The sequence below is a fragment of the Diorhabda sublineata genome, chromosome X (assembly GCF_026230105.1).
Source record: "Diorhabda sublineata isolate icDioSubl1.1 chromosome X, icDioSubl1.1, whole genome shotgun sequence".
Classification (NCBI taxonomy): Eukaryota; Metazoa; Arthropoda; class Insecta; order Coleoptera; family Chrysomelidae; genus Diorhabda; species Diorhabda sublineata.
This window is the reverse complement of record NC_079485.1, coordinates 23,627,158-23,648,022: the sequence shown is the minus strand read 5'-3', so window position 1 is coordinate 23,648,022 and position 20,865 is coordinate 23,627,158. Positions and strand designations below refer to the sequence as shown.

General features: G+C 32.0%; 1 protein-coding gene across 1 annotated transcript in view; it reads right to left on the bottom strand.

The window, feature by feature from the left end:
* The window catches only part of LOC130450939 (lachesin-like), a 214,605-nt gene that overhangs the window by 38,076 nt on the left and 155,664 nt on the right, over positions 1-20,865 (bottom strand). The window contains exons 4-6 of the mRNA XM_056789689.1: positions 18,944-19,056; positions 6,280-6,465; positions 1,967-2,159 (exon numbers count right to left, since the gene is read on the bottom strand). Coding sequence (XP_056645667.1) covers positions 1,967-2,159; positions 6,280-6,465; positions 18,944-19,056 — 492 coding nt within the window. The remainder of the gene's footprint in view (positions 1-1,966; positions 2,160-6,279; positions 6,466-18,943; positions 19,057-20,865) is intronic.

The following is a 20,865-nucleotide window of genomic DNA, read 5'->3' as shown; positions in this document are numbered from 1 at the left end:
TAAGATTTACTTCTTGATGAAAGACTGTATTGATATGCTTACTAGTGCAATTATAAGTATAAGTTCTGGTCCTTCTTTGTATATCCCTTATTAACGATTGCTCCTTCAATATAAGAATATTTTTAGTAAGCTCAATCAAAAATGAAATGGTCTACATACTTGCACCCTTTTCACCTTGTGACGCGTTTAGAGGTTTGTGGCACAATATACTTCATCTGACACTACACAAATTCATAGAATACTACGAATAACTTACTATCCATTTTGATGGTTAGTGGAATTAAAATAACACTAAAATATTTTTGTACAATTTTGTTTATTCAATATACGGTGCATTTGCTATTTCCATTTTAGTATGGAGTTCAACTGTTTTTTTAAATAGAGTTGAAGACTTTAGTAGCAACGTTAATTTTATTTTTAATAAACCCGACGTATCCTTCTGCTAAGGTACCGGATTGCTATCCTTCATGGTGCTTTAATGTTAATATATCCCCACCTGCATTTACTAAAATTGTTGACGAACTTCGATGGCACTGACCTCGATATAGATGGGGATTTCCTAATTTTGAAAAACTTGCAATTGTTTTAGCCATACTACCTGTCTACTACATTTTCCGTGCTGGAAGTTTTTCTAGTAACTCAATTAGTCAAAGAGTATTTTTTTATATATATTTTAAAATTACTTATATAATCTGACAGAGAAACTTTGGAAAAGTGTCCAGCTGTAAAGCATAAATCACAGTTCAAAAACCGATAGTGAAGACGAAGGTTATGGTATGAATGTAGCAATATTAGATGAATTTAAGTATGTCGAGTTGAAAAATTTAATGTCATAGTTAATTATTCAGAATTTTAACAACTTATAAATGAGTGTGAAAAGTCTTAAATTACTTAAATAATATTTGGTACTTCCTTTAAAATTTACCCTCATGCTAATATGTCGTCACCCTCATCTAACACAATATATATATATATATATATATATATATATATAAACATATTGTTCTCCTTCTCTGTACCCTCCACAGGTGTGAATAAAGTGTTGTGGGAAATAATATTTATGAGCAATATATGATTTTGACTTTGAGTAAGCTATTAGAAATACGTTTCTCTTCATAGCAGTTATAGAAAAATCAGGAAACAATCTACGGTTTACCTTTGTTAAATTATAAAAGTTATATTATATACTCATTATGAAACTTATATCTTAATTAATATGTTTCCAAAGCCCTTTCATATGTTTTTCCACCCTGTATATCATATAATTAAACCTTTTCTAAATTTGAGAATATAGCTATTAACAAATATGTATTTTCTCTCTCAGTGAGCTAAAAGATTTTTATCTGGAGTCGACATATCAGAAATTTTAAAAGCCTGAAAAGCAGTCGAGAGTACTGTTTTATCAAAACCACGTGTCTCGTGCTTTTATTTTTAGTGGTTTGTCGTGTAACCCAATTTTTCCTTTACAATAAATCTATTGTAAAAATCACTTTCTAATAGAAAAAATTGACATTTTTAAGGAGTTATTTCTTAAAAACAACGGAAGTAATGGGTTTAATAGAAATATATAAAAAAGGAGCAGTAATGTAAGTGACGTATGAAATGAAACTTCATAATTAATTTGAAAAAGTTTGATGTTTTGTTTTCACTGAAATCGTATGGAATATTTCATTTTTATCATTTTATTGGGAGAATATCGTAATTCCTCCCATGTTAATACTGATAAATTTTTTGTTCAAGAGTTAATAAAGAAATAATGAAAATTCAATTTCTCAGGCTCAACGTTTCATTAGGAAAACAAAAATGTAATATTTGTTAGTTTCAAAAGGTAATCGACAAAATACAAAGACGAGTAAGTGCTGATATTTTTTTCTAATATTACCAAGATTTTTCCCTTCTATACACATCCTAATACGTTTCTCAAATAATTTATTAAACTAGTATAGAATATAAGAAATAATCTTACCTTGTTTATCCCTTCCTTCATGCCTTAAGATTATATTACTTCCATCCTCTCTTCTCCAAGCAACAGTAGGCTCCGGTACTCCCGTGGCTTTACATTTCAGGCGGATTGTGCCCCCTTCAACGGCTTCAGTAACATCATTAGGTTCGTTGTCTGATAATATATCTGGTGATATCACTACTTCTAAGTTACCCATCTGAAAAATTGAGTTTTTTTATAATAGATTTGAATTGTTTAATCTAACTGCTGAACCAGGTAAAATTATAGTCATTAGTTTTAAATATTTAGGCCGGATATAGCGAACTTTAAACTACATACCTGACAACATTATCAAAGATATAGCCAGGTAACATCGACAACCAAGTTCCTAACATAAGTGAATCCTCTAATTTCGGAAAGGTGGAATTGATACTATGAGATTGTGATGTAGTGTAAAATATATTTTTTTTGTAGTTTGCACCTATAACATAGTCAGTACGAAACACAAACGTTCGTGGTACTAAGCTCAAGTACAATACGGAAAATTTGAAGTGACCAACGAAAATCGAAAGAGTTGAACATAACCTCAAAATTTCAGTTGTTTTTGTGTAGTTTTTCGTGCGTCTATGATCAATTATGATGAATTTGAAACAAATATTTTAAATAAATATTGTTTTATTAAACGGAAGAGATATTTGGTGCTTAATTAAATTAGTAACTCAACGAAGAAATAAACAAAAAACTAAACTACGCACAGTTGTGAATACTTTGATGGTAGCTGTGTCTTTTGCATAAACAGTTATATTTTGTGGATTTTCAGTTGACACTAAGTTTTGTTCAACGTTTTGATTACCAGTGAGCTCAATTCTGTAGAATAAATGATGATTTGCTTATCTATATCTATAAAAGAGGATGTCCTGACTGATTCATTCACTCATCAACGCCCAGCCAAAGCCATTAAAGATAGTTTTTGCGAAATTTCGATTTTTAAGGGGTAAATTTCGATTTTAAAGGGGTAAAACGGGGTATGTTTGCAAATTCGATTTTTTCGTTTTTCTCGGCCGCTAATTGAGATATCGACTTCGTTTTTGCACTAAAGCATTCTCCGTACAAATACCTAAAAACCAATTTCTGCGATTTTCAAAATCGACGAAAGGGTTCAAAGAGTTGAACAAAAATTTTTATTACGGAACCATATATTTAGCAATTCTTCATGACGAAATGAGATATCAAAGCTATTCTTTTTTAGAAATGGGTCCCATGTGAATATCTAAAAACTAATTTCTCCGTTTTATCACAAGGTCAATCTTTGAAAGTGACAGGAATCGATTTGAGAGAGAACCGTTTCTCCCATGGTCAATTTTATGTAGCCTGTTCACGAGTAAGTTCTCCGTCAAGTTTAGTTATTTTAGCAAAAAAAAGGCAAAACAACTAATGTGGTTTACAGAGAAGTATTAACATAAATTATATATGATACAATATTCTGTTTTGCGTTTTTGTAATCATTGTCACTTTAATAATAAATCATTTATTTAATATCTTTATGTTAATGACATGTATGTATGTATTTGTTATATTATTTATCGGATAAATAATATATTCATTCATCGCTTATGTGTTGGGATAGTAGATCTCATATTAATATATATTTTTTTATAATATAAATCCATAACTCCTCTGTAATTACAAATTGTGACATATCGTTTTTCGTTTTGAGTATAGATACTATAATAATAACAGCTTTTATGTCAAGATCGGTTATAGACATTTTAGCGAGCTCTTCTCTTCGACAACCACCAGCATAACCGATAATAAGAACAACTTGATGTACATTAAGTAGTTGTAAGAAATTACATATATAAGTGAATACCTCCTTCCATTGCCAATTATACATTATCATCAGCTTCCGAAATAATACGATGAATATCATCAAAACTTTTTTAGGTTTTGTTTTCATGTAAGTATGAAGTTCGAAGTATTAACATTTTTCTACATGCAAGCAGGGCTACAACTTCGAAAATGTGGATCACAAGATGGATGATTTTTAATATTTACGCATAATTTCAAAATGAGCAAGCATAATATTTTCCGTTATTGTGTGCACATTGTTAGCATCGCACCATTATCGAAATTTCTGATAGTCGTAAACGGTGCACGACTTTTTTGGAAGCAAATTATATATTGTCTTTTCTGCCACTATACGTATTTCTGGAGGTACCTATGCAAATAAATTCTTCGCTCATTTTCTGATATTTTCAAAGAAAACAAATAAAAATTAAATTGTTCATCTAGTTTGTTTATCAGTGTTACCACCCAATTATAGTTACCATAATTTTCCTAGTATAATTTTCAAGTAGCTTCTACGAGGATGTATTAGTATCTAGTTAGCCTAGACCAGTTCCAGGCATAAACAAAATATTGCGTTACCATAGCAACGAACAATAACTTATTAGAAGTGTCAGTGGAAAGTTTGACGTCAAAAAAATAAACCAGAGTTACGCAAGGATTCAAAAGATTTACACCGAAATTGTGAAAATCGAAAAATTGGAGTGTCGAGCCATCATCAAGTATCTGTATTTACAAGGGTTAAGAGGTAAGCAGATTTACGAAGATATGCTTAATACCCTTGGTAATCAATGTCCTTCGTATGCGACCGTGAAAAATTGGACTGCAAGCTTCAAAAGAGGTAAATTTTTCATTGGATGGTGACCGATCGGGAAGGCCAGTTTCTGTATCAGTCCCCAAAAATATCGATGCAGTTCATGACATGATTTTATCAGACCGTCGAATTGGGCTAAAATGGATATCTGAAGCACTAAATACTCATACGAACGCGTTCATCATTTAGTTCATGTCAATTTGTACATGAAAAAAAATGCTGCAAAATGGATTCCCAAATGTTTGAATGCTGACAAAAACGTGTGATGTAGACTTTTTAAACCAAATTATTACTATGGATGAGACTTGGGTGCATTTCTCCGATCCATAAACAAAGCAACAATCGATGTAATGGCGACATTCTGGTTCTCTAAGACCTAAGAAGTTTCGTGTCCAAAAATCTGCTGTAAAAGTTCTTGCTTCAGTTTTTTGGGATTGCTGTGGAGTAATCATGATTGATTTTTTGGATAAGGTTAGAACAATAACTGGAGATTACTATTCGATATTACTGACCACTCTAAAGGAAAAAATTAAAGAGAAAAGACGCAGAAATCTATCCAAAGGTGTTTTGTTTTTGCAGGACAACGCCCCTGTACACAAATCTCATGCAAAAAATTCGTGATTTAGGGTTTGAATTACTAGAACACCACCCTTAATCATCAAATTTGGCTCCGTCCGACTATCATTTCTTTTCTCATCTGAAAAAAAGTATAAAAGGTGGTGAATTTACTATCTTTCGTCAACTAAAAAATGTTTGAAAGGTAGTAAATTTTCTTCCAAAGAGGAGGTAATAAAAGCTGTGGTGGTCTGGTTTGCAGAGTAACAAGAACCATTTTTTTGCAAGGTTTAGATACGTTGCAGGCTCGCTGTAATTAAGGGGAGAATATGTAGAGCTACAAAATATTTTGATATTGAAATTTTGTTTGTTTCTATAGTAAGCTAGGAATTTTCCAATATATCCTCATAATAGTGGTAAAATAGAAAAAATGTTTCAACCCACTCGTTGCTTTGCTCTAAAAAACTCGTCCGACAAAATAGTGTCTCATAAAACTTGTATAATAAATAACTGTTCCCACTTTATGGTTATTATCACTTCAAAAAAATATTCAAAGTGTCTAGAAAAACTTCGTTTTCCAGATCTATGCAATAATTCTGATTTTTTTATAATTATAGTTATTTAGTGTTATGAAATTAGTGAAAAGTTTTCGAAGTTGAAAAACAATGAATCCTTTGCTGTATCTGGATTTCTAACAGTGATTCATTCAAGTCAAATTGCCATATTTACCTATTCCTAATTCCAGCACCTGTATATTTTTTTGTACCAGTTGATTGATAGTTTCACATATAAACTTTTTTTTGATTGTCTCTGTCTCATACAGTAATTAATAGTCCTTTGCGTCTCTTCTCTCGTTTTGCAGATACCAGATCTTGTAAAGTTTATTCTATTTTATTTTCATATCTCTTTTTTGGAAATGAAATAAATTTGGAAGGACTAGTAATAAAGCATTATCATACTTCCGATGAAAGCACTTGCGCCATCCTCATGGTATCAAATAATTCAGCTCAACCTATATAATGAAATAAGATCACAAAATAATAAGCAGACTAGGAACTAGTTATAATTTTTTCCTGGTTCAGCTTTTTTTATCAACTCATAAACGTTCTTTTATATTATTTACCTGACTTCGCATAGGGTCTGTGTTTATCTGACACATATACGTGCCGGAGTCATTCTTTTGTACATTAGATACATGTAGTTTCCACGTGTTGTGTCCATTGTGTGTTACAGAAAGACGAGGATTCTGAGCCACCATGTGAATGTGTATTGCCAAAATAGCTTTTGTATCAGACTTTATCCAGGCAACCTAAAATTTTTAGAGAAAAATATTATTTCAGGAAAATGAACATGAACAATATTCAAAGGATACTCTTACAGAGAGATATGGGAATGTTCTTTCAATAAATTTCACTGAAGATATATCTCAAAATTAGGGTATTAAATCTCTACTACCGTTTGGAATGGAATATACAGAGTCATCTATTATATAAAAATATCAGTAACATAATCAAATACAAAAATTTCTTTTGACGTTATTTGGAAGCCTTAATTCAATATTTTGATAGACTTAGAGGATTTCGGGTTATACATCAGAATAATCAATATGTATTTTATTAAATATTATATGACAATTTATATTGAAAATTGTAAATATTTTTAATCATTTCTTAAATTTAAAACCAGAGGTGTTGACTTTTCTCAATAAAATATTATTATTCCATTATTTAGTGTGTATTGGCACATTTAGAGAGCGATAACACAAAATAATTCTCATGCTATTCATTCATACAATACAAATGGTTAAGAATTTACAAATTTTAGAAATTTTTATATTTTTAATAAAACATTCGTTAGCTGTGTTTTAAATGGAATTCAATTGAAAGCAAATATCGATGGGATTAAGTCTAAATATCAAAGTGGTAGAACAAACATTTGAGCTTCGAGTATATTCCATATCGTTGTTAGAATAATGGCTGGATGTTAGATAAACCTCTTCAAAATAATCCGGTAATAAATTTTGTAGAACCTTCGAATAATTTTCACCATTAAAACATTTAATCTTAACAATTTCTATGGAATGACTTACTTAAAAGCAATATTTCTATTAAAGACCAATGATTGTAGATATAAATAATACAAACATTTATAATATGCCTCGTAGTAGCAAGTGTTTATTGAATAAATATTTTAGTCTCTACCACAGAATTTTAAACAAGAATGAAAAAGAAATCGTATCTCAACATAACAAAAACAATATGTAGAATTAATATTGCCACAATGATAATAATCACAGCCATACAAAAATTGTGGTTTGACGGATCACAACATTAGATTTCATGGATAGATTTCTTGAGAAAATGTCTCATAAATTATGTTCGAGGAAAAGAATTATTGTTTTCCATTTTAAACATCTCCTTTGAATTTAAATTTCAAAGATTCCGATATGAATCTGAAAAATAGTTATATAACAGTATAAGGTTGGATTTGGTCGGAGCTCAATACCACAAAGTTCTTCGATCTTATTCCGCGTAACTTTCGCACTATATGTTTTAGCATTATCTTGTTGTAATAGAACCCGCTTTTGATTGATTAAACCTGGATATGTCTCCGATAAATCCAGATACAGTTGCATCAGCTGTCCATTATATACCTCGAAATTGATAGATCAACCATCTGGAATGATTTCGAAGTGCAGTAAATCTTCATATTCCTACCTTTCTGAATCTGATAATTGTTCTTTGTCTAACCACTGATTTTCCATGTTCGGGTTATTCAGATAAATCCTTTTCTCATTTAAAGTATGCATCTAATGGAACGACCATCTCTCGGCAGGGAAAGTGTGGTACCAATCAACACCTTTTATAGATCTTGTCTAATGATTTTAGATGACGAAAAATGGTATTTTAAACAATCCAAGAGAGTCCGATAATTGACGGGTTTTTGCCCTGGATAGGTTTTTCTACTAATTCCCCTATAACCTTAGTATCCCATGCAGCTTAACGATCTGAGTGCAAATGATCTTCAAATGTTAAATTTTAGGATTACAAGAATTTCATATTTATCGCACTCCATATTACTTATTATAACGTACTGCGCTGACGATGAACAAAGAGAAAAATATTAAAGAAAAATAAAGCAATTCTACTCTTCATAAAACCAGAGACTAGCCATAACAAGTCACGACATGTTTAAATTTGGACATAGGAATTTCCATATATGGAATCCGACACAACTTGTGCGACACCCCCTTTATAATGCCTGATTTAGACAAGGTAAGTAGCGAGTAATTTAGTCGAGTAGCCAGTATCCGCTAATAATGAACAGGCATCACGGAATTAAATAACTGTAATCATTATGATTATTTTGGAAGAAATCTAATGAGGAATGTTCTAAAAAACAAAGCAATTGTGCTTCAGACAATGGATAAGTAGAAGAGAGAATCGTGGTGAGCTTCAAATGGAATTTTCAAAAAGTTACAAGTATACGATTTTTCAGAATACTTCAAAGCACTCAAAATGTCAAATTTAATCAACCTTAATATCTTATCTTTATTCCAGCGCGACATTTTGGTTGTGTTGTAAGCTAATGTATTTGACCATGTGCGTATAGATCTGAATTAGTGGTAGTTTAGTAGTTAGCTCCTAGATCAACCACATTCTTCAGAGAGCCAACTCGAATTCTCGTTTCATCTCCATCTCTTGGTTCATTGGCATCTCTAAACGTACATCGAAATAACAGTTTCCTTTCTGCTTTTGAAGGCATAACTCAAATTCAAATTTCAAAATCGTACAGTTATTTTTCGAAACAATTTAATGGAGTTGCATCAACCAAACCGATCGTGACCTCAAACCCAAACCTTTGCCATCTTGTTTTAAACACAAAGGGCTGAAATGTTTTGGACATATTTTTGAATTTCTTGTCATGTTGCCTAGCCTGACCCGGGCTAGCTAAACAGTCCTTAACTGGACATCAGATACAATAGGATTAACCAACACTTTTCTATATATATACAAGTTGTTGGTAGGCATCCGCCCCAGATCAAATATCCATCCACATCCGTCAATGCTGTTCTGGACATCATAGTCCCTAGTGTTACCTACCGTCAAATCTATAAACATATGAGTTGTGTTAATGAATCAAAAGATTGCGCTACGGTTCGTTTTCCCCTCCTGTACGGAGTTCCCATACCCTGAGTTAGCATGTGTTGGATGACCCTACTTGCTACTCTACTGAATTACTAGCCGTGGATGAGCTAGGCTCTAACATTATAGTTTGACCCTTTAGAATATTCATATCCTCCGATACTGTTTTCTACTCTTACGTTTGGAAATTCTATAGAAGTGGAGATTATTTCTATCACAGTTTTGTTTTAATTTGATTTTACTTAAAATTTTTAAGATAGAATCTCTTTAGTACGTTCCTGATAAAACACAATGTTAAAAGTTTTGAAAAATTACGGATTTACAATTTACAGTGAAAATGTAAAAAATTTTGATAAACATTTCAATGTTATTTGCGTCTTTTTATGAATATAATAAAAAATCGACCATTTTAAGGAAAGACATCGATGCAAAAATCAATTTTACGTAACAAAGCTTACCGTTAACCGCCTAAAACTAAACTCCTTTGTATCCGAGAAGAAAAAGTTTAATAGAAACTCCAACCGGATAACTGAATTTAAATGTCATGAAAAAGTTAAATGAATTCACAGGGCACGAGATTTTTTTTATATAATTTCATTTCGTCCGGAGAACCGCTCAATTCTCAGGGTTTGATAAAAGGTATAGCTACTGATTCTATTAGGGAGTGAGTTGGATTTGTGAAAGAAGTACAAACTCAATAAGTGTTTGTTGCACGTCTGATTGGGTATTTTTGTGTGACCTCCGGGAAATTTTTACAATGCAATCAAGACGTATACTTCCTTTTCGGTTAACATAGACCTGATAAGTAGAATGAGACATTTGAGACATTGTTGCAGCAAAAAAATTGAGTAGGGACGTTGGGTCATTTATTCCATTTAAAGAGCCAGCAAATAATTTTGACTTTATTCGATAACAAACATAAATACATAACAAAAATGAAAGTAATAGTAATATAAATAAACAAATAGTTGTATGTTCGGAATATTGTGAATGACAATAAAAACAAGCAATATAATATTAAGTCAGGGACGAATAAACTTGAAAACCTACAGGAACAAAAATGTGCGTAGGCTTACCATTTCAATCGCTCTGATTTCAATAATATATTAATAGCTATTTTACAAGGGGTAGGTATAATTTGTCTACATACGAGGATGTATTGATATCTAGTTAGCCTAGACCAGTTCCATGCATAAACAAAATATTGCGTTACCATAGCAACGAACCAAAACTTATTCGAAGTGTCAGTGTAAAGTTTGACATCAAAAAAGTAAACCAGAGTTACGCAATAAATTAAATGAAAAAAGATGTCCACCGAAATTGTGAAAATCGAAAAATTGAAGTATCGAGCCATCATCAAGTATCTGTGTTTAAAAGGGTTAAGAGGTAAGCATATTTACGAAAATATGCTTAATACCCTAGGTGATCAATGTCCTTCGTACGCGACCGTGAAAAATTGGATTGCAAGCTTCAAAAGAGGTAAATTTTCCATTGAAGATGGACCAATCGGAAAGGTCAGTTTCTGTATCAGTCCCTGTATCATGTCATGCAAAAAATTCATGATTTAGGGTTTGAATTACTAGAACACCCCCCTTATTCACCACATTTGGCTCCGTCCGACTATCATCTCTTTCCTCAAAAAAGTTAAAAAGATCTTACATTTTCTTCCAACGTAATAAAATATTTTGACATTGAAATTTTGTTTGGTTCTATAGAAGGCTAAGAATTTTTCAATATATCTTTGTATATATATATATATATATATATATATATATATATATATATATATATATATATATATTTGATATATGATTTGAATTATCTAATGAAAAGTTTCTTTGAGTTTGAATATAATAGAAGGTTTTTCTTTTTTATAATCAGTGAGTTGTAAGCTCTATATATTAAGTAAGTATAGCAGCACTGACTTCTTTTCTTCTGAACAGGTCCTAGAAGTTAGATTTTGTTTTTGTCTAGTAAAATATCTATGCTCAAGAGAATTCAATAGATTTCTGTTTTGCAATACCGTTATCACGGAACCATAAAATAAACAATTGTTCAAGATCAAGGTAACCAGATTCTTTATAAAGTTGCTTTTTTCGTATATGATTTTCAATAATAATTTCTGGAGACCAGTTAACTATTTTAGTTGACTTGGAAACCCCCCCCCCCATCCAAGTATACCAAGTGTTAGTCGTGATTCAATAAGCGCAAGAGTTTTTATACTGCTTATATTTACGATTTTGTTAAACTATTTGAACTTTGTACCATTCGTCGCAGTGGATACGTTGTGAATATGCGATTCCCATCTCAAGTGTCTGTCTAATGTTATCTTGAATATTTAATTGATTGTATCCAATTCTGTATAATCAGGTCAGTTATTATTGAATGCTGCAGAAGGAAAAGATCTATTTTGTTGTAGATGAGAAAACTTTGAATGCGAAGTATATAATCAACTTATTTAGTAAGACTATTAATACAGAAGAAATAATTAGTTTGAAATCGGAAAATTACACAGAAATATTTTTTCTTTTAATTTGGACGTAATAAAATAGAATTATTATTGTCTGCATATTATGCAATATTATCTGACTCATTTTCGTATCCTTTCCAATTCTATGAGAATATGAAAAAAGTAACCCTAATAGTTGATAACCTTGCTAATTACGAATAATATAAAATTATAAATCAGTAGAAATTTTTTTATATTAGAGATAATACATATGATAATGATATATTCATTCTATATAAATGTGAAAACAGCTCTAGCAACTGGAAAATAGAATAAAGAGTGGAACCAAGTGGCAACCTAAGGAATATGTATTCTTAAGAGATTTAGCACTTCAGGATAGTTAACTTTAATCGTCACAGTTTTGTGAAGGATTATCTAGGAAGAACACATAACTCTAGTCTCTAGAACTTTCAGGTTGAAGCTTTGTAATAATTGAGTGTTCCTAGAGATGATTAAGTATTATTAGACTTGAGCCACATACAGAGGTCGACATAAATCAGACAACAAATTTGCATTAAGAGAAAAAAATGCAGCGTCAAAATGAATTTATTAGAAGAAATTACAAGAGGAATTCGAAGAAGGGTTACTGTACGTATTCAAATGGATGCTCATCTTGATGAATGCATTTACAGCAACGTTTTTCAATGGACAGGCAGATCCGGCGAAGGATTTCAAGTAGTCCGCGAAGAATATCAAATACTTTAATTGCAGTTCGATAAGTGCCACTCAACGAATCCTCCTCTCCCTGTCCATTCTCCAAAATGAACATTGAAGTATTCACGAACACATAACGCGTAGTACGCCGAAGTTCCATCCTGCATCATGAAATGACGCATGTTCGCGAGTGTTGTATCGTTGTCCATTTGCCCAAGTAAGCCTTCGAGCATTTCCAGATAACTTTGGCCCGTCAAGTGAACCTCAAAAAAGTACAGACCCACGAGACCTCCCGCATGGTTAACTGCCCACACACACCCCCCAAGCAGGTTTAATTCTTCTTCAATTAAGACGTGAGAATTATGGTCGTCCTAATACACGCATTTATGCTGATTGACCGTACCGTTCAGCTTGGAGGTTGCTTCATCCGATCACAAACTGGAATGCTGGAGCTGCGGATCATCCTGAGTGCATCTGAGGAACCATTCGTCGTAAAGAGCGATTGAATATTTGAAGTTGCTCCAATAGCCGCACTGCGGATTGTTTCGTATCATACTTTCTCAACATACTATTTATTTTGCTGTTTTGAGTTTGTGAGCTTTTGGAAGAACGAATGCATGAAAAGAGCAAGATCACTTTTATCGTCGGTAAATTACCTACAATTTGTTAGTACTAAACCAAGGTTCCCAAAGCTCCACTAATATAAATATATAATTGATTTACTATTAAATGTGACACCAAGGTCTTTGAATGATGCAGATCTTTACAGTACATTATTAGAAATGTAAGGTATTACATATTCAAATGTTAAAAGAAAGTACAAGTGGTAATCACCAATAGAATGATATAGTTTTAGAGGCATAAAGGAAATTATTAGAATGTATTTTCAAGGCAATATCGTTTATGAATATTGAAAACAGTAAAGACCCAAGTGCTGAGCACTCTAGAAGTTGAAGTTGAAACCATGGTAAGTAACTGTAAGTTTTCTATTTGTGAAGAATGTTTGAAATTTTAAAATATTGATAAATGAACTAGTTTAACCAATGCTAGATAGATTAGGAAGAAGAATATTTGAAAATATGTATAGATGACTAACCTGTCTACGGTGGTATCGTATATTGCTTTAAGCACATTTTATTCGAGATTGTAGATCTACGGGCGATAGATGGGGCGATAGACATTTTTGATGATTGAGTCATTTAATTTTATCCATACAGTAAGTATCCAGCTCGATTGCTGATATTTTATGGAAATGTTCATTATTATGCAATCTATTATCAACCTAAGAATGTAGGGTCAAAAAAATACGTACATTTTTACACAGCTTAACACGTAAGTAGGCGTTGACTGAGAATGTTATTAATTGTTTCTCGTAATTGAGAGGTTGTCAAATGTCAAGCATAAACATTACTTCTCTGTTAGAAGCTCAGTTCAACTTATGGAAAATATGAAACAAAACGAACGACGTGAAGTAATTGCCAATTCGTATTAACAAAATAAAGATCTGAAGAAATCGTTTACGGTTAATCAACAGTAACAGAAAAGCAAAGGAAATGCCAAAAAAGAAGAGTTAAGCTTGGGTTAAAACAGCTTATGGGAAAGTGGGAGCAAGTTTGCGAAAATTGGGCAAATAATTCAAAATCGATAGGAAATATGTGAGCAACATTCTAAAGAAACACAATGTTAGATGATATTCTGAGAAGCTACAAATGAAACAAAAATCAAAACTTTAGAAGTCTCAGTAACATAGAAGAGCACAGACATATATATGAAAAAGATTGTGTTACAAAGACGTTATGGAAGCTTTCGCAGAGTTGAATATTCCGTTTCGCAAGAAGTCTAGGAATGTTTCTAATGTGCCTCAACTGAGGCGAATTGAAAGTTTTTGGCAAAATTTTAAACGAAACGTAAATTCTGAAGAGCTGAAAGAAACTACATATGAAAAATTAGAGAAGAGAAATTCGAACAAACTCCGGCAAACGTCAGATTCAGTTTTAAATAATTTGATGTAACATTCAAAAACAAAAATTAGGAAAGTACTAGGTGCTGATTCAGTTATATGAAATATATGTAACTATTATGTAGTGACTATTTTCTCATAGAGAATATAGTAATAATTAAATTAAAACAAACATTACGGATTTTTTATCCCCCCACAATCATACTTGATGATAATTGATATTCACCAACTTTTCCTTTGATGAAGAACTAACAATAAATATCATAAGATAATTGAAGCTAGAAATTATTTCATTTAGATTCATTTATGGTAACCAGAAAGGAGAATCTCAATATATTATTTTATGATAATATATTTGGTCTACTAGAGACACCGAAAGAACACATTATTTTCTTACCTTTATCTGTGATCAAACTTCTTTATACTCTTTTTAGAAGTCAAATAACAAACAAAAATATAGGTGAAATGAAAAACTTCGGGATGTTATTTCGAGTTGTTCTTTTGAAGTGCTTGAAAAAAGCTGCGAAATCCTGATAATTATTGTCTTGGAACAAATAGAGCGAATGTAATAAATAATCGATAATCAGTTTGTATTTTTTTGTACCAGCTGAAGATCAGTTCCTCTTGATTGCCAAGTTCATGACTATTGAATTGAAAATTAAACCGATTAAGTGGAAATGAAAGGTGTGGGATTGTAAGACAATTCTAGTAGATTGATGCTTTGACGTCTACTGATATATTTTGACGCTTCAAATAAAAAGAATTTCAAAAATATCGAAAATCAGAACCAAGAAAGTAAGGAAATTTCATTTACGAATGATTTATTCTAGTATTAATTCAATTCTCTCAATTCATTGAACAAAGCTTTGATTTTGGGATATTTTTAATTCAATTGAAGTCATTTTGGAGATTCATTGTTCAATTTACAAGGCAATACAAATATATAACCATTAAATTATGCTTACTTAAGAATGTCGATTGAATGAGTTGACGTTAACTCGAAGTCTGTTATTTTCAAAATTGGGAAAAACTTTTCAAAATAAAAGAATCTTTCTGACGTCGACATCTATATTATCACGAATTTTTAAACGGCCTTGGTGCAAAGCTTTAGAGTGAAGTTTTGCTAATTAAAAAATACAACTGATCAGATACCAAGAATAATGGGAAAAGATTTGAATGTTTATATTTATTATGATTAAAAAGAAGCCATATGGGAATGACAGATGAGTACAATGGAATTGTTATTGCATTAAAGCAATGGAGAACTAGTTTTGCCCCTGAATATAAATTGATGAAGTCTTATTTTTCGAATGAACGTAAGAAAAATATAAATTTCCGATATATCTCGTATGTTCAGTTCTTTAACTAGAATAAACAAAAATATATGAAAGACTTTCAGAAAACTCTACGTATCATAGATGAAAATAGATGGTTGTTGAATTATATTTATAAAATAGCACGAGAACGGACTCAAATTATCTGCTGTTGAAGAACGTCATAAATACTAGCCTCTTACCAGTGAAATGAGATCAATTATTGTTATCCACATATACACACCAATTCGTTCACAGAGGAAAATAGAATTTCTTCAAATGAAAAAATTAGGATAGGCAGTAAATTCAGAAGTATCACAAATTATTATGCGACATTGGTAATTGGCAAAATTGGTTGATAACTGATAAAATAAAAAGAGAATAAAATTTTTTGAGTCTCAGCTGAATTCCTAAAGTGTTTAGAATTATTTCTCTACACACTAACTAACGTAACTAACTAACGTAAGTTGTACAAAAGAAATTATTTATCAAAAGTTCTGTACATACAATATTTTCTAATATTAGGGCAATGATACCTCTCCTAGCTTTTATGCTGTACCTTGTAGGTCAAAGATTTTATTCGATAACTACTAATAAGAAAAGTGTGATATTCTCTAAGAAAAGGGTCATAGAGACTAAGATTAAATGCAAATCGCTCGTTCAGCAGATTCATTCAACTATTCAATCTAAAATGTCCCGATAACTCACAATGTTCAGTTTGAATCTGGCCTCAACAAACTCATATTTTTTGCTGTCCGCGTCGTTGAGAAACAGTATGCGAGAACCACTACATATTTCACAGAAATAGTCTGGTCGAGATGGGGTGTACCTGCGAACCGCAGGGCGGTCGAGGGCGGTCGAGATGTTTTTGTGCTGATTAAGAATCTGTTATTTGACCCTCAAGGGGAAATATTTGGTAATAAAAAAAGTTTATTACAAGAAGGGAATATATTACTTGGATCTACAAAATTTGTTTTTTCAACTATTAACATGTGTTATGTTAAAGCATACTTCAAGAAACTAACGGTATATATCGATAAATTGATTGTTATTAATATATTAACTATAGCAAATGTAGAAAAGAAAATAGAAAAAATTCAATATAGATACAATTTTCCTCAAGTACGAAATTACGAAATGTATGAAAAATTCCACTTTTTTCTTATGTTATTGATATGTGAAATACGTTTTTTAAAAGTAGATAAAAGAAACGTAAAATTTCAACAGCAACTTAAAAAATTTAATATTTATAAAAACGGAATAAATTGAGAGAAGAATTTCATTGCGAAAATATCCTAGTTGATTGCTAGAATATTTTATCTTCTAATTAAAACGATTTCAGTTCCAATCCAATCCAAGTTGGTGCGCCAACTGTAAGAAAGTAATAGTAAACTAACGAGAGTATTTTATCTAGTTCAAGAAACGTCTGAATAGAATTCATTTTGTCTATGGTAATTGAAAACATAATACTGGTTGAAGAATAAACATGAGAAAATATTTTTTCAAATTTTTATAATCTACAAAGCAGATATCTAGGTAAGGTTAGGTTGGTACGAGCAACCTCGACCTAAATTGATTTTGGTTCTCTCGTACGAAGGCCATTATTTTATCCTTCATGCTCTCCAATTTGGAAAAATTAGCCAACTATTCAACCACCTTTCCATCTTTCTCTCTCTTAAAGTTTTGTTGTGAGGATTTCCAACCCAGAATGAAGTTTTTTCTATTTCTAATTCTACTATTTCTTCGAGACGATCTACCATATCGTCTTCCATCATTTGACGTCGTTTATCTGAAAAGGAAAGGGACAGATCGTCTCTTCTTCTTCGTTTTATTCATAACAGTTTTCCATCCTCGAACAAATCACTCTGGATATCATGCAATACTTTCTGTTTGACCATACATCCTGACGTCTGGCTCCAATTCCTATATCAATAGCATCTTTAAATAATCCTATCGATAGTAGCACAGTAACTATCTCTGAACCAAAACAACATTCGAGTAGAGAACATTCTGTATTTTTGTGAATCTACGTTTATGTTAAATGATAAGGACTCAACGATCAATATTGCATTAATTAGAAACCACACGAAATGAGGTAAGGTAATACTTGCGAGAAATAAAGTTATAGGACCAATTTTCTCTGACATTAATTCGAAATAATCACAAAATGCATTCTTATCATCGAAAGTGTAGCTATTACATCTATGAGTAGTTTGCTTCAAGACAAACTTTGCATACATAGAAGAGCACAGAAACAGTTTGCTTATTGTGGTTAGAAGGTTCAGGCCTAGGTACCTAATTATCTTTTCAAAGAACATCGGCTTTTAGTAGTCTTAAGTGAGGTTCGACGAACCTATAACGAGGCCTATGTGCGCAGCGGTTCCTGACTGCTCACTAACCTAACTATAAACTATTATCAAATAATACGTGAACATCATTCTGAGCATTCACGTGATTGGGATTTTTATTATCTATACATCCTTTTAAGCTAATTGAATCTTGAATTTATTCCAATTAAGCTGTACTCACTCTGTACATAAATTCCAAGTATCTGTACAATATTCTGATCAAATGATGATAAAGAGACTTGGTACGCATGTGGATTTTAGGGATAGTTAAAAGGTAACATTATTAATCGTTACAACAAATAGATCATAGAGAGTATAAGACAATTATTCATCATATAAATATTTATGCCAATAATTGAATTGTTTTTGAATATCCTGTGGTAAATACATAAAAACATGCAAACCTCTATTTAAATTCTGGCATTGATATTTCTCTAGAAAGAAAAGTACTCGTGATAATCTCATTATACTTCGGTGCCAGTTATTTTTTTTATAAAGTAACCGTAATAATTTCATTCCATTTCATGGATCGAAAGCATTTTCATAATGACAAAAATTTGTTACGTTTATTTCATAGATTATAAATTTTTGATATAATTGAGTGAGGATTCCTAAAGATTATCTGTTTTCGTGGCCTAAACTTCCGTTTATCTAGGAAGCTTGGTTCTTAATTGAGATAGCAGTTAATTCGAAACAACAAGCAAGAAACCGAAGGTAATCCGAAAAAAGCAGAAACTGAATCATTAATTAATGTTGCGGTAGTAGAGAGCGTCTGGTCTAACAATATTTATCAATGACAGAGCATATAAATTGTAGTTATTTCTAGGCAAGGAACAAGATTTATTGTGAAGGATTTACCTTGTAAGCGCCTAAGTGATTAACAACGCATGTGAAATAGACATCTCGTCCCTGGGTGACTGTGTGATTCTCCAGGGGAGCTAAGAACTCCGGCTCGGAATCGGGTATTTGACCTGTAACAAAACGAAAGATAACTGCATAGACTTGCCAACTAGATAAGAGAAGTGAAGTAAAGATATTCGCGGGTATAATCTGGTGAAAGCGAACCGCGGACGTGTTCTGTATACGAAATCATAGTCGTAGCAACACGAGAATTCAAATATCTCCAAATGGCGCACTCCTTAACTATAATCCGAGGTGATTTTTTTTCCCCGCTCAAAATAAAAGCTGAGCTCTATAGTTGAGAGAGCCCTTATTTACTTTATAATAAACTACTGGTCTGCTTCATACAAAATATATTATTAGACTATTGGATTTTCAAATATTTTTATTTTGTATCACTACAAATGACAGAATATTCAACATTCACATCTACACATAATTGTTTACGAGGATATCTTATCTTAATTTTCATCATTTGGGAACATGGAAACACGGAAGTTATTGTTAGTCATGGAGATCTCAACATTTTGATTTAGCAATGGAATCAATCAATAATTTAAACTGTAACTGTCAGGTATATCTCTTATGTCTGAAGTTCATTTTTGTGAAGCCTTTACCCCCGAGGTTGCAAACAGGTGCAAACATTCCGAGAACACATATAAGAGAGTCGGTACCAGTAGGGGGAGCTACTTGTTGAAGTGGCTTTAACCGAGAAGCATTTGGTTTTATATTTTTTTTTGTGTCCACGGTGTAGCCAAGGATATTCATTGTAGACATCCCGGTGTAATAAACTGCACGCCACATAAACATATGTTCAATCACCCTCGAAGATCAGCAAATCAGTTGTTTCTTGTCTGTCTACTTCTGGCCCAGTGTTTTTGAAAGAACAAGTGGGACAAAGCAAATATGAACCACTTGTAGGAGAAGTTGAGCTTCTAGAAGCTAATTCTTATAATGCATATGTTCGTCCACCGTATGGTAAGGAGTCTACGGTTTCAACACGATATCTAGCTCCTATGGTAAACCTAAATATTCGAAAATGATCCATATCAAAAGGTGGTGCCAGTCCCCAACAGTGTTGATGTCTTTTATCTAAGTAGTTTAGTTTATTAATGCCCTTATTTCCGAGAATGAATATTACCAGACTTTCCTTTTTTCAACGATTTTGCCTGGCATGTTGTCCCATATTGCTCTTGGTTCCCTTCTCTGTCAAAATCCAAGATTCATAAATATATATGTGAGAACTGGCCTGTGATTTGCTTTGTGTACATTTCCATTTTTGTTGCTTTGGAGATTTAGTTAACAATTTGTCATCGTGAATACATCGGAATAGTAACAAGTTGAGTTATTTAGATAAATAATATTTTAAGTGTTAATGAATAGTTTAGTGTCTAATTATTAGACACTAGAATTACGAGAGTAAGATACACTGTGTGTAAATTCATCGCGCCTGTTTCGAGATTAAAAATGTTTAAATAATAGAAAATAACATTACAAAATCAAAAATAATAAAAAATCTATATAAGGAATATCAGTATCAGTATGATTTAAGTTAATAGCAGCTCTAAATATTGATATAATTGAAAATATTTTAATGCATAACCTTCTTTCGTATGATGTCCCAAACAAATACATTCGTTTCTTTAATTAGCTTTTTAATTATTTTCCAACAGCATATGGCATATTACAACAGGCCCAAGTATAAGAATAATAAGCTGGTCTTAGAAAATCTGATTTCTTCCATCTGTGCTAATTCCATCACTCTGGCACCTCCATAACTGTGCATCTCCTGAGCTATTTCACATACTCTCATTCGTCTACTATCTGGATGAAGTCCAAATCTGAATTTATTTGTAGAAAATACCCTTGAGCTTAATAAA